Here is a 15,043-nt window from a genome sequence, read left to right as displayed (position 1 = left end):
CAGTTTTGCTTTGCCAGCCCATTCTGTAGAACATCATCTTTCTACACCTCACTATTAGTTGGCTATAGGGGGAGAAACAGTTTGTATTTCTTTAATAAACCAATCGCAGACATTGTGGGCGGGGCTAAGCAAAGGTTATGGCTTTGGTATTGGACAGTTCACCAAAATTAAATAGCAGAGCTGGCAACCTGTAAGTCCTCATCAAAAGTTTGAGTTTCATTTCTTGTAGAGGAAGTTGCTGCTCAGAGGTTTTTGCCGGGTGCCAGGGCAAACAAAAATGGTACCACACAGATAGGGAACGGATGGACAATGCCGACTGAAATGATCGGCCAATGGCAGGCCTGTCCACACAGCCGACATCCAATGAGTGAGACTAGGAGAACAGAAAGCCTGAAGTAGCTGATTCGAGGGTCATTTCCTATAAATGTTCACCTCGCCTCGCACATGAACCGAGTCCCTACAGAGGTACCTGCGTTTATTGTGTCACGGATTTCCACTTGAGGCGCATACGGAGAACATATTTTAGCGTCGTAAGCTGTGTTTTGTCACGGTCGAGACAGAAGAGGCACGTCAGCCCGCCATCAAGCGTCTGTTCCGTCTCAGCTTTGGCCCGTCAATAACGCGCCTGTGGAGGATTGGCTGAGAACAATGCACTGTGGGCTGATATCCTGTAGATGTTCTGTTTCTGTTGGCCCGCGGAGAGCCTTCTCTTTGTGTCCACTATTTATTATTTATATACATACCTCTATTGTGATATGTTACGCGGAAACCTTTTGCAGTCCTGCTCACACGTACACCGGGAGGGAAGGCATATTTCCACTGCAGTCGCCAAGACTGTGCACACACACATACACAAACCTCCCACAGAAATGCACACCTCACATTCAGATTTGCCCCCCTCCTTCAGTCACGACAATGCCACATTCAGGGACACTAACAGGCAGGATTTCTTCACCGCTCTGCACGTATTGTATCCATCCCCAGCCCTGTCTTTCAATTTGTTTTTCTTTTTTTTTCTTTTTTCTTTTTTTGCTTTTCTCAGTTATCTGCTCACAACTTTCTACCTGCAATGTCAGATCAAGGTCACCTCATCCTTGTGAATCCTTTTAGGACACATAGACGGACAAAAGAGAAGCGACACAGCATGTACTGGTTGTTCCTAAGTTGCCGGAGCTGTCCATATAATAACTAATCCCCTTATTACATGAATAGGAGGGATAATAGGTTTCTTTCATTGTACATTGCAGAGAGCTGTTAGTGGACTCATTGACAGACAGATTTACTTACACCAGAAACTGGCAGTTACGTACAGATGGTGTTTGTCTTGGGCTGTGGCAGAATTATGGCAAAATTTAACTGAAGCAACGTAAAATACAAGGAAAGACAGTCACCATAGTGTCTTCGTTATTCCCTATGTTTTACCCCATCCCATACTGGACATGAAAACACCTTATCTGCAGGTACTTCTTCTCATTTTAAACATTTTACTGCTCTCTCTTCACAGATTCAACAAATTCAAGTGAAAACATCTACACAATGATGAACCCCATCGGCCCTGGTGGAAACAGACCTAATGTAAGTTCTCATTTTGACTCCCAGTAAGCCGCTTCAGGGTTTCTGCTTTTCATCTTGAATTTATTTTTCTATTTTATGTCCAATCAGTCTTATGCCTGAAAAAAGTAAATGGCAAATGTGTGATTTTTGGCTGCACAAATATTAATGACTCAAATATTTCTCATTTTTCTTTAGTTCCCGATGGGACCAGGTCCTGATGGGCCCATGGGTGGAATGGGTGCTATGGAGCAGCATCATATGAACGGATCACTAGGTGAGTAACTTCAGATGTATGCAGCAGCTGCTCGGTATTGGCTCTTCAGTATATTCACTGAAACCTGTGACTGTCTCTGAAGACAAGCTTTTAGCAGTAAGACTCTGCCCTCTTATGGCAGGTAGAGGAAGTGTTTTCTTCTAGTATTGATCAAACCTAAAACAGATTAGTGGGGCAGTGAGGAGGCCAATTGATTGTCTCGATGTTTGAGACGGGATCAGTGAAGCTGGTGGAGTTTGTGCTCATCTGTATCTGAAACAAATGGCTTAATTAAAGGCTATTAGTAGTGAGAGGGCAGGTTGGTTTCTACTGGCGCTGAACAGTTAATGCAAATTTTTCTGTTTTATTTCTAATCACAGGCTCTGGTGACATGGATGGGTTGCCAAAGGTAAGACTGACTAACTCTTCGTCTGTCAGTCTATTTGCTCGTCTCTGTGAGTTCTTTTTTTCTGACTTGTTTGCTTCATCTGTGTTGTAGAATTCTCCCAACAATATGGCAGGCATGAACAATCCTCCCGGCACTCCGCGGGACGACGGCGAGATGGCAGGCAACTTTTTAAACCCATTCCAAAGTGAAAGTGTGAGTATCGTGTCATGCAGCACGCCTCGAAACAATGACATTTACCTCACAAAACGAACATTAGATGATTGTATGTGCCAGCCGTCGATGGCAACTTCAGCCCAGTTTCATAAAGACAGACTCTCAAGCAGGACTAAATCGTGGGTAGATCTAGATATTTTCCAAACTAAAAACATGGCTAACAGAATACCCGTGTAGAAACACTCCAGTATTCTAATGAATAATGTACCAGAGCTCGGTGCTTTTGCTATCTGATTACAGAATGTTTCACTGTAATATAGTTTACACAGGTTACTGAGTCATAAGAAATTCAGCAGTAGTCAGCAGATGTCTATTGTTGCAGAGAAAAAGTTCTTAATTGGATTGAGGCTTTTCCGAATTCGCCCTCTGAACTCCAAAATTCTCAAAAGGCATGTTGTCTTAAAATAAACATCATAAATGCGCAATATATCAAAGTCAGAAACTGTAAGAACAGAAAAAAAACATCAGATTCTAACAAATCTAAGCTTACAACCGCGATATTTCTTCATAAACACATCATTTTACATGTCTCAATTAAATATTTGCCAAAAATAAAATGTCTACTCTAATAATTTTCTGTAAAAAACAAGAAACAAATAATAATTCTGCCCTAGTCTGTGCAACTGGGAAACTATTTGTGACTCACCAGCATTCAACAGAAATTTAGGGACTTTTCAGCTGAACCGGGCTGATCTTCAGACTGTGATCACACGGAGCAGACAGGGAGACAAGAAAACAAATTAAAACTGCAAGTAGGAAAATATGTATAGTATGTAGAGCCACTGTTTATTTTTAAACAGCTGTGGGCTCTAGGAAAAATGTTGTACATGTTGAGTCACAGTTTTTTCCATTGTTGTAAAGTGAATAATCAACTAAAATTACCTTTTGATTTTTATCATTTGTTGCATTTAAACTGCCCAGAAGATGTTGTTGGAATCCCTCTACCTTTAGTTATTAGCCCAGAGTGAGTGGAAAAGTGACAAGAAAACATACAGAAACTTATGGTTGAGGGGGTTAAAATAAGTCTTTATTTTTGTTAAATTGTCTTGCTTTCGATGAACCTTGGAGCAAAAATCTACAGAACAATCAAAAATGTGTTTGTGAAACTGGGTCCTGCTCTGTTTTGCACACAGCACCACGAAATTCCTTTTCGTGGGTTTCAAATCACCCCTCATGGCTAAACTGAAATTAGTCCAATGTGTCATATCCTGCAACTTTACTCAAACACACAAACACAGCATGCACAGACACAAGCATGGACAAAAACACACAATATGCTTTCTCTGATGCATGTAGAGATTGTCATGGAGTGATTAATGAAGAGACTGTACCGTCACTGTGATCTGAAATTCCCTAACATTTTCTCCTTGGGCTGGACTCTGCTCTGCTTGCTTGGTTTACTGACATAGAAAATAAATTAGAGAGGGTTTAGTGTTTGCTGCAAAAGGCTGGTGTACTGGACATGGCATTTTTAATTTAGGTAGCTGTATTGCTTTCATTGTAAACTGAGTAGTGTAACAAGTTTAATATAGTATTGGCTTATCTTTTCTCCCCTCCCTGTCTTTTTTCTCTCTCTTTACAGTATTCACCCAACATGACGATGAGTGTGTGATTTTTTTTATTTTATTTTATCTTTTATTTTACTTTTTCATCTCCCTTTATCTCCCTTTCCCATCGACCCCCGGTGCGTCTTGCATTTCCCTCCCTGTCCTTCCTCCCTCCTCCTCCTCTCCGTGGACGGTGCTGCGCCACACAGCCCCTGGGGATTCCCCTGGAAAGCAGGACTCCCCTCAAGGCCCCACATCCCAACGCCTGCAAAATGGTTGTGAGGGCATGAAACGGCCTCCGAGCGGCAGGAAGGAACCTCCTCTTCCTTCGTCGAGGGCCCCTCAGACAGTGAGAGGCCGAACATGCCCCGAGCCCGCCTCTCCCAAATCCAAAACCACCAGGCCCGATTCGGTTCAAGATGCCCCACTGCATTCAGCTCTATCCCACCATCACCCACCATTATATCATGCTGATCACCAACTACGAGGGCTCGCAGTAGCTGACTGACGCTGGGCCGAACACCCTCATTTAAAAAACTCTGCTCCTGCGGCAGGATTGATTTTAAAAAAAGACAAAAAAAAGATGAACTGATAATGTTATTTTAGGGCAAGAATGGTTTTCATTAAATGTTTGTATTTTTTGCTGTTGATGATAATATTATTGTTCTAATTTTCATAATTGATATTATTCTACTAATGTAGTTATGATTTCCTGTAAAGGGCACATCTTATCTCAGCAGCAGCAGCAGCATCAACAATGACAGAATAAGCACACACTCGAAAAATGCACAATGATTTTTCTGTTTACATGATTTTAGGTTATTTGTTGTTTTTGTCTTGTTTTTCGTCACTTCACGTACTTCTTTCTGAACTCGTAGTTTGTGTCTTTGGCTCCTAAATGTTGTCCCTAAGCCTTCACAGGAAGACTAATTCTCCTGGTGAGGTAGTTTGGCTGAGGCGTTCATACCTCAGAGTAAACTAGCCATGCAGTTAAAGCAGAGACTGGCTCGGAGTGTCGCTGCTTCTGGTACAAACTGTCTGTTGATGCACCTGAATGTTCGGGTGTGTAGGTATCTCGTCTTTATAAGCAAACCCTTCTCACAACCGTTTAACTGCTCGAAAATTGCTCTGAGGATTTCGGGACAGGTGCCATTTCTAATTCAGTAACAGGCAGAGATGGAGAGCATTTTGTGGATCCTCTTGTCTCTTCTGTGGATTTGGTCTTTGTATGTAAATACAGCATATTTAGCTTGTATTGTGGTTGTTTTATGATTTGTTATTTACAAGTTGTCTGTGAATCCTAAAAATGTGGTTCCTGTTCCCCTTCATCACTATGTTCGACCTCGTTGTGGACTGACTCCAAAGCGGCCCCGTTTTCCCTCTCGGGCTTCACTCTGGTCTCTTTTCAGCGTCTCCTTTTGGACTCGGAGAGATCGCGGGACCTCTGATGCGCTCGTGAAGCCTTTTTTTCCTTTCTTTTTTTTTTGACTTTGGGTTGAACTCACAGATCCTGTATGATCCGCTTTCTTAACCCAGACAGTAACTGTCTCTGTGGAGTTTTCCCATCAACCGGTTCCTCTCAGTATGGGAGTTTAGATGATGGGACCACGCAGCCACAAAGAAGAGGAACCTTTGTAATGGATATATTTCCATTTTGTGGATTGTTTTCAGCAGATTTTCTTTTTTTTTAAACGTATTCAGCTGAGGAGAAAAAAAGCCCATAGAATCTGCACACAAGGAAAAGCATAGTTCCATATTATACGCTATTTAATTTGTTTTCTTTCTGTATGTTCTTGGCCTGATCAACACTCACTGTTTTCAAAGGGATAAATTTATGTCTCACGACTCCACACTTGCACTCACATGACAGCTGTGTTCAACAATACCTTAACAAACATTGTAGCCTCTGTGGGTGATGGTGATGTACTTATTAATTGCCTGATTTCAATGTGAACAGATTGTACCCAGAATTCAACAGGGAGATCTCCAGGATTTGGCTTTCGGTGGCCTGGGAATCACTCTCTCCAGTGTTTTCCGTCTATGTAGTGACACACACCTCCCTTCTTTCCTCCAAACCCGTCCCAAACCCCCACCTTTTAATTTTTCTTTTTTGTAAATACTGTATAATGCATTTTGATATCATTGACATGTTTTGATATGTCAGTCACTACCAATGAATACAGCTGAAAGTAAATTATAAATAAAAACTGTCCATGTTTTTTCATAGAGAAAGGTGACTATTTGGCTCATGTGGCTAAATTTATAGAATACAGTTAAACGTGGCTAAGTGTATAGAATACAGTAACACTCCTAATGCAGACTGTATACTAAAGACTTGTATGGTGGGGAGGATGGGACAGAGAGAGGACAGGACAGAGAGAAGCAAACGTGCTGTAGCGTCCTCGCTCTGCCCTTGACTCCTTGTGTTTCAGTTCAAAGTTGCTGTTGGTTTTGAGAAATCGTGTGAATAATTTTTTCCAAAGGGCATCTTCTCACGAAAACAAAAAAAACATGTGACCTCACATTGCAGTTTTTAATATGAAGGATTTTTATCGATTTAAGAAAACTTTTAAAAAGGTAAAAAATACTTAAAGAGAAACCTCATTTTAAATTAAGAACAGATCAAAAAGTAATACTTATGGGGAAAAACTGTGTCCTTTGCTATTCGCTCCTGTAATAGCGTTGTATAGTTTGAAGCTCTCTCACTGATCCTCTCTCAGTCCTCTGTGTATATCGATCGTTGGCCATCTCTGTACTTCTATTGTGATGTATAATACTGTACCATTAGGAAGATTTGCTGGTTGGGTGGGGTGGTTATATTGAGTCGGGGAGGGGTGGGGGATTCAAAAGGAAAGGGGATATAAATGATTCTCCTGTACCATTCATGGTCCTTTCTGATGACACGGCAGTATTCAATATGAAGCAGTCTGTCTCTTGGGTTTGCTTTGTATTTCATGGTAGGATAGTTCAGAATCTTGTCTTAGGGACTTAGGTGTCTTGTGTAGGTAATAAAGATGTTCTTTGTATGTTTCTTTATATTGTAAAGTTTCTTTAGACTGAAAGAAAAACAGATAATTTGCTTATCAGAAAAGAAACAATGCATCAATAATAAATGTCATTTGATTTTTCCTGGTTGTTTGAATCTCTTCTCTGAGCTCACATTTAACTTTCAGCCATAAATTGATAGATTGATTGATTGAGTCAAGGTATCCAGTAGCTCACACATGTTCCATTCAAGAAAAACAGATGTAGAACAGGGTTTCTGCAGGGCATTAAAGGCATTAATAGTCATTAAATTGATTTTGCGAAAATTAAGGCCTTATATGGTATTAAAACATTCAATTTGTTTCTCAGTGGCATTGAAAATTATTTCTGCAGTTTTCAAGAAAAATATTTGACAATAATAATATAATATGTGATTATAGACTGCAGTTCGTCAGTTACGTGCATCTGCGTAAACATGCCGAAGCATTGTGGTAATTGTTCCAGCCGGTTGGGTGCAGTTGCCAAAAACTGCATGTTTGGAAAGTGGCTGACAGGCTGGACCAGGTGGAGGATAGCTGGGAAATGAAAATTCACACAAAAATGGCTGAAAAACGTGGAATTCAGAGAATGACTGCAGCCCCTGGGTGGTCAGGGGTGGTTTCCGGATTCAGAAATACTGAAATATACTGACAGTTTAAATATAAAAATCATCTGTTACAAAAAAAACCCAAACCTGTGTAATTTGTTAAGTTCACAGTCATGGCATTAACATTTTTTGCAGTATAGCATTAAAATGGCATTAAAAAGCATTCAATTTGACTGGCTGATTACTGCAGAAACCCTGTAGAAAATACTATCTAGTTAATATGCGAATTGTAGTGGTCGAACAAAAAAGGTGCCAGAATTGCTGGTATTTACAATAAAGGTGCAAGTAACCAATTATATGCTTTTCCTCGAACTGCTGTTAATCTTTTAAAAAACACATTTCCAGTGGACTCTGCTCTTTAATTTAGCTTTTGGCAAAGATGTGGAAAAACAGTGGTTAATTTCAAAAATATTTGTTGTATGTGGTAAGGAAGAGTGCTTTAGTTTCACTTTTTAAATATTTTATTAGAAGCCTTTAAAAATGTTTGATTAAAGCTATATAGAACAGAATTGCTTTAGGTTAAACCTATACACTACAATAACCTTACTAATTTTAAATCTGTAAATATTACTCTAAAGTCGCTGTGTGCATTCAGAAGCTCAGTCATTGGCAATTTTGTAATTTAATGATAAGTGAATGCTCTCAATCTGCCATGAATCATTTTAGGTCCTAATTTTCTAATGTGAGTAACTGAACTGCAGTCATCTGAATACCTGTTTAGCAAAAATATTAATATGCACACTAATATCCAATAGAGGAGCAGGAGCTCAAGGTTAACAGGAAGCAGCTTGTTGACATTAGTGATACGCTGCGACGAAGTCAGTTTCATGTTGGACATTTATCGACACACATAAGCCTCGTTGGGTTCCTTGTGCCCAACAACAACCAAACTTCATTGCTGTAAACTGACGGGAAGGTTGCCCAGGACCAAAACAAGGCTCTTCATAGATAGTATCTGAAGGTAAAGTAACCCTTTATTTTGATAAAAAAACTTTTATCATACATGGCATTCAGGATGCCTTCCTCTTTTTGAAGCCGATAAAAAGAATGATTCATTGAAAGACATAGTATAAATTGTCACATTAGCAGTAACTAGCTGTCTAGCTACACAACTAGCTAGATTACAGCTAATGCTAGTAGCCTGCTAGCCGTTTGAGGACACAGCAGCAGTAAAATAACTTGCCAGAAACTTCTGGAAAACGTGTGGCTAGCTTTGCTTTTGTCGCATAGCCGATAGTAGGTAAGTCAGGGGGAAGTTCTGCTTATGTTGCAACGCGGTCTGTTTGATATTACAACAGTGTTGGACTGTTTCGTGTGGCATTCGATTATATTTAGGTGTTAGCATGAGAGCAAACTCACTGTTATTATCACGAGAGATAGCAGCGGATTAATCTTTAAACTGTGATGTGGGTTTATACGTAACTAGAATTCCGGTTTAGGGCAGCTTGAGAAGTATATAAGGCTGCATGTTATGAAGTTGTGTTCTTTCTCCTCTTGTTTCATCAGAGGGACTGAATAAATGACTGAAAAAGCGGAAACCATGGACGCTCTAGATAGTCGTGACAATGCGCCATCAGTAAAGAAGAATGGGCAGACCTCATTGCTGGACAGCGGGGAAGACTTCGAGGTTTTAGATGAAGATGACATTGATGACGACCCCCCTCCTCTGGAAGATGCCGGGGGTGGGAAGGGAAAAAAGACAGATAAGTCAGAAAATAAAAATGCAGACATGGACCCAGAACCCTCAGGTCAAGAGGATGAATGGCTTGATGTATTAGGTATGTGACATGATATACTAGAATATATGCCTGCTTAAAGTTGATCAGATTCCTTTCTCAAATCCACAACCAGAGCCCAAAGCCTTGCGATTTCCAAGCACATTTTTGACTTGTGATTGCTCCAGCCATTGGACAGTGATCTGTGCTGTAAATGACTGAAATCACTGTAACTGTGTCTGTCTCCAGGTAATGACCAGCTGAAGAAAAAAGTACTGGAGGCAGGGCAAGGGCGAGACAGTCGGCCACAGAAAGGACAGAATGTAAAGATTAATCTTAAAACCTATCTGATGGATGGAACACTTGTAGCGGAGCAGCCTGACCTTTCTTTCACTCTGGGAGATGGGGATGTTTTACAGGTAGAGCTACATTCTCTCAAGTTTTGTCTTTCTTGTAAGTGATGAAGAATGTATGCAGGAGTTTCACTTTTATATGCTGGGTTGTATGTAATTATCTTTATGCTAATGGTAGCAGTCAGTTTTACATCGTATATAACAGTAATTTACTTCTTTTAGGCATTAGATCTGACAGTGCAGCTCATGGAAATGAGAGAGAAGGCACTCATCCAGACTGATGCAAAATATGCATATGGTGCCCGAGGAAGGTAGGAAAATGTTTTAATTTAACTGGAAAAAGCTACAGAACTGCACTAGTATTGTAGGCAAAAAAAAATCCGATCATATAAAAGCTGCATTTTCGACTTACCTTTAATTTTACTGTTCACAAAAAGATATTAACTCCCATTCTTGACTTAGAGCAAAATGGCATAGCTTAATTTTCTCTGCTTGGATGTGCACATAAATTAAAATGTAATGAATGGTGTGTTTTACTTCCTCATCTCCTGGCTTTGACTGTGTTTCTTCCTCTTGTCAGTCTTGAACCCGAGGTTTCGCCAAATGCGGAGCTTTCTCTTGAAGTGGAACTGCTGGAAGCGACTGATGCTCCAGACCTAGAGCTGCTGCCCCCACCGGAAAAGATTGCCCTGGCCAGCCGTAAGAGAGAGCGGGGCAATGTCCATTATCAACGTGGGGACTATGCTTTCGCTGTAAACTCATACAGCATTGCTTTGCAGATAACAGAGTCTAGTTCTAAAGGTGAGACTCGCGTACAAAGTCGGTGAAAGTTATACTGAAATAAAATAGGGCATCCTTACTGTTGTTGTCTTTCATTATAGAGTTTTGCAAGTTTCCCGTCAAAGAAAGAGGAGCCCATTGCAAATTTAAATGTTTCTGCAACTCCATCCTAGTGAAAAGAAAGGAAAATGTAATTGATTAACTAATGATACACTTAGTTTCGATCATTTTAATGATCCACTGTTGGAGACAGTAATTCTAAACTTGCATGCACAGAATAACGTAACAGATTTCAGTGTTTGCTTCGGGTTAGAATAATAATAATAATTCATGAAGACAATCCACTTTTTTGGAGCACTTCAGCTGTTCACAAGCTGTTTAGTGTAATTCCTCTTTTCCTGTAATCTCTACAATGGAGGTGAAGAGTGCAAAGTTAGCATGACGCTCACAACCACAATAGTGAGCCTAATGTGAAATACACCTGGCTAAATAAACGGCAAATCTCCTTCAGGTCTAAGTCCATGGTTCTGATTTCAATGACCTTTTTGCAGTTTTATTTTTATTATTATTTCAAAGTTGTTGTGTCTTCTGTTCCAGTTGACATTACCCCTGAGGAGGAAAATGAGTTGATGGATGTGAAAGTGAAGTGTCTAAACAACATGGCTGCCTCTCAGCTGAAACTGGACCACTACGATGCAGCCCTTAAGTCTTGTGTCTCAGCACTTGCTCACCAGCCAGACAATATAAAAGCGCTTTTCCGCATGGGCAAGGTACGTGTTGTTTTGGTTCTTTCAGTTTCTTTTGTTTTTATTAAACTCTCGTAGACTCTCTTGTTATCAGTTGTCTTCTCGCTTTAGGTACTGGCTCTGCAAGGGGAATACACGGAAGCCATTCAAACGCTGAGGAAGGCACTGAAGCTGGAGCCAAGCAACAAGGTATTTTTGTAATCATATCATTAGTATTTGGTAGTTTGTGTTTTCAGATGGAGAAATGACAGTCTGCTTGTATGGCCAGTAGATGGTGCTATAGGGGAGAATATAATTTTAGTAGCGGCGCAAGGTCAGGTGGACTGCTGATTCATCATTTCAGAGGATCTGTTTTCATGTTGTTGCTGTAAATAGGTTTGCCCTGCACCCCATCCATATCCAACGCCGTGCCACTGTTTCTGTTCTCCTGCTTATACAACTGGGTATATGTGGTTCTTTGGCTGCACAAGACCATCTCACAGAATTTATCCAAGTGTGTGGGCTTCTTGGATCAGCTGTGAGCTGCAGCAGCATGCTACTCGTGCCCAGAACTTCAGTCCTACACCAATCTGTCAAACAGCACATGGCCTGTACACCACTTTTCAGCCAACAAATGCAGTGTAAATGCTATGCACTACCACATTTTCTGTTCATGTATCCTAGGCGAGTTGCTGAAATAACGGGAATCTGAAGTATCTGAATAGTTATTGTTTCTATATCTGCAGTATGAACATGTTGTAGATGTTTTGCACCTAAAAGCCCTTTTACCTGGCAGAGTTCCGTTTCATGACTTTCGTCCTTGTGTATGTCTGCAGTGGTGTGTGTGTGCGTTTATCCATGCATTTCTAATTTGGTGCTAGATTTGATGTTTTAATGCTGAAATGGATTTGTCTCTCGGTTCTATGACAATAATCGAGGCTCCTTAAATAACCCCATGTTCTAGCAGCAAGAACAGTGGGTGTGCTTCAGTGACAATGCCAAGACGCTCTCATTATAATCAATGAGGCGGTCTTAAACAGGCACAGGCATCATGAAGTGACAAGATGACGCACTGTCTTTTTCTTCACAGAGCACTGAGAGACATACTGTCTCACTTTTTTTACACTGGTGTCAGCTATTCACGCCCTCTATCATAAACTGGTATGGATCACAGGAGATTTATTTGCCTGTTTGTTTACTTTATGAAATGGCATGCAGCCTGACAGTTCCAGTTTAGACGGCCTCAGACTGTCTCAGCCCAGTATTTGGACACACATGCTCTAAGGACAGGATGTTACACATTTGTTCAGCTTATTTTATCCTTTCCCCCGGGGACAAGTCAGTGTTGTCATTTTGGTGATTTTTGGTGGGTAGTTGATTGTATAATAGCAGTGCCAACTTGCCAAGGGTACCCTGCTTCAAATGTATCTTCAAACTCTTAGCAGCAGGAAGGAACAGTGAAATCCTCAGGGTAGGACCTTACACAGACAGACATACTGATTCTCTTCCTACTGAGCCTCACAGGTGGACTGCACTCAAAAATACAATTACTATTAGTGAACATTGCTGTAAACTCTACGTAATGGCGCTCTATCAGTTATTCTGGAGTGCTTTTACTAAGCAGAAATGTTTTTTGGCTCTGCAAACCCTGGTCTGCTTAGTCACTTACCGGCTTTAAGAGCAGCGAAGTGACTCAGATCTGAGACCATGCTGGAACAATAACTGAACCCATATCCTGGAATAATTGTGTGGACATGTGGGCAAAATTGCAGGCTAATTTTGTGTTGCAAGCCTGTGATTTCTTGGAAGACAGCAAAGAATAGCATAAACACTTTTCCGGTATTTATTTATGTTAAGCGTTTAATCAATGCTTCTTCCAACCATAATGATTAAAGAAAACAATATTGGTCATATTTCTTTTGAGAAGCCTGGTGATTATGGCTATTTTTTGTGCTTTCCAGACCACTTGGTCACTGCTTGTGTCTGTTGATGTAAGGGTTGTTATCATCCTGACACGTTATCATTACCAAGGAAATCAAACTCGGGTTGTTTTATCGTAGCAGGACTTTGTTTTCTGCATGTTTTTGTGAGACAGATTGGAACTGGAGCCTGCGATATCATTTTGTCTCGTCTCTTTTGTATAGACAATCCATGCAGAGCTCTCCAAGCTGGTGAAGAAGCACTCGGAGCAGAGGGGAGCAGAGCAAGCCATGTATAAGAAGATGCTGGGTAATCCCTCCAGTAGCAGCGGCACGCAGAAACACCGGGCCAAGTCTTCATGGGTGAGACAGCCATTCCCTCAGAAAAATGTCTGCATAATGTGTTTTTAATGAATGAATATTTTCAGTCGGATGAATATCTTCCATTTGAGTTTTTGTCTGTGTCGATATATTCAGTCTACCTAACATGCACTGTACATTTATTTCCCCAGGGTTTCAGCTGGAAGTGGCTTTTTGGTGCCACTGCAGTAGCCATCGGTGGCGTAGCTTTATCCGTTGTCATAGCTGCTAGAAATTGAAGCAAGAGCCTGTAGTGACGGCCTGACCAGTCCTGAGCAGTGGGAGAGCCTAATCACAGAAGCACAGCTGGCAGTGCCTTCTGACCTCTGGCCAAAGGGGGCGGAAATGTCAGTCGGTCAGTTGCCTCCTCACTGTCACTCTCTTTTCTCTGCTATGTTTGAGAACTATTTGTGACAAATACTAAATCATCACTAATTGCGTATGGGAAAATATATTTCCAACCCTGTACATGTGTAGGTTCATGCGTATCTGTCACATTGCCGGATAGTTTTTCTTTTTTTTTTTTGTTGGCTGCCATTGTTTGTGTCTTCAGTAGTTAATGTTGGATCATTTGAGCATTTGAAATGAAAAATAGATGCAGATAGTAGCTATTTAAAAATATTTTTAAAAATAGCTGTTGTGATATTGTCCTATGGTTATGCTATAGTTTTAAAGCATCACATTGTGCAGTTATTTTACCGTAGAGATGGGATTTCACTTTGTCGCAGGACAGCGTTTCATACTGAGTGACCAGACAAATAACACTTGTACGAAGAAATGCAATCCAACAGTCGTTCCGGTTTTGCTACCTTACTTAAAGTTCTCAGTTTTTCTTGAGTTGTTTTCTGTTTTAAACCCATTTCTTGTTGTATATGCGGAGTTTCACAGGTTAGGACACACAATATTGAAGGCAAAAGTGTACAAAACACATCACAACATAATGCAGTTAAATGAAAAGCAACAAACTGCAGCCTCATCGAGCAATATGCAACTGAAAACATGTCTAAATCAACAAACAAAGGTCGTAATATAGTACTGGATTGCAATTTATAGCTGGAGATTTGGTCACTCGTGTGTACATTCATAAAATCATCTGCTGATGTAGATGTACTGTACTTTCTTGTCAGTGTTTCTCAAATGACCCATTTTTTTTTGTAATGAAGATGCAGTTATTACCTTTAAAACCATGGCAGTGATGGTACAACGACTTTCTCTGGTGTGGCCGAAGGAGAGTTGACTTTAATTTTAATCGATTATACCTCAGTTTTTGATGACTATGACCAAATGTTGAACAAGTATGATGTCGGGTTTGTTTATTTTTGTCCTCCTGTGAAGTTTTCTTTAAATTACGTTCCTTGTAGATGTTAATTTATTCCACTGTTTTTGCTCATAGCTTTCTTACATACACTAAATGTGACTCTACCAACTCCATGGTTTCATCAGAGTAGATGGTCGGACGATAGAGCCAAAAGTTGCATAAACCCTTAACATTCGCCGACATATTCAGTGATCCGAAAAGTTCCTGGCGTTGCCTGCTTTTGTTAAATTTGTATTCATCACCAATAAAATATATCTATTATCAAA

The 15,043-nt window shown here is 40.5% G+C and overlaps 2 protein-coding genes across 3 annotated transcripts in view; both read left to right on the top strand.

Annotated features, from left to right (window-relative positions):
• Positions 1-7,104, top strand: part of ssbp4 (single stranded DNA binding protein 4) — a 110,636-nt gene extending 103,532 nt beyond the window's left edge. For both annotated transcript variants that reach the window (XM_022205825.2, XM_051947068.1), the window contains 5 exons: positions 1,505-1,575; positions 1,750-1,828; positions 2,188-2,216; positions 2,307-2,408; positions 4,012-7,104. In XM_022205825.2, coding sequence (XP_022061517.1) covers positions 1,505-1,575; positions 1,750-1,828; positions 2,188-2,216; positions 2,307-2,408; positions 4,012-4,041 — 311 coding nt within the window. In that variant the 3' untranslated portion in view covers positions 4,042-7,104. The remainder of the gene's footprint in view (positions 1-1,504; positions 1,576-1,749; positions 1,829-2,187; positions 2,217-2,306; positions 2,409-4,011) is intronic.
• A 1,323-nt stretch (positions 7,105-8,427) lies between these two features.
• fkbp8 (FKBP prolyl isomerase 8) lies at positions 8,428-15,043 on the top strand. Its single transcript, XM_022205826.2, has 9 exons — positions 8,428-8,568; positions 9,114-9,385; positions 9,572-9,741; positions 9,898-9,986; positions 10,256-10,476; positions 11,053-11,225; positions 11,313-11,390; positions 13,325-13,462; positions 13,612-15,043. The coding sequence occupies exons 2-9, from the start codon at positions 9,127-9,129 to the stop codon at positions 13,696-13,698; spliced, it is 1,215 nt and encodes a 404-aa protein (XP_022061518.1). The 5' UTR covers positions 8,428-8,568; positions 9,114-9,126; the 3' UTR covers positions 13,699-15,043.

Source organism: Acanthochromis polyacanthus, chromosome 4 (genome assembly GCF_021347895.1).
Source record: "Acanthochromis polyacanthus isolate Apoly-LR-REF ecotype Palm Island chromosome 4, KAUST_Apoly_ChrSc, whole genome shotgun sequence".
Classification (NCBI taxonomy): domain Eukaryota; kingdom Metazoa; phylum Chordata; class Actinopteri; family Pomacentridae; genus Acanthochromis; species Acanthochromis polyacanthus.
The sequence above is the reverse complement of the archived record's forward strand: the minus strand, read 5'-3'. Positions and strand labels throughout refer to the sequence as shown.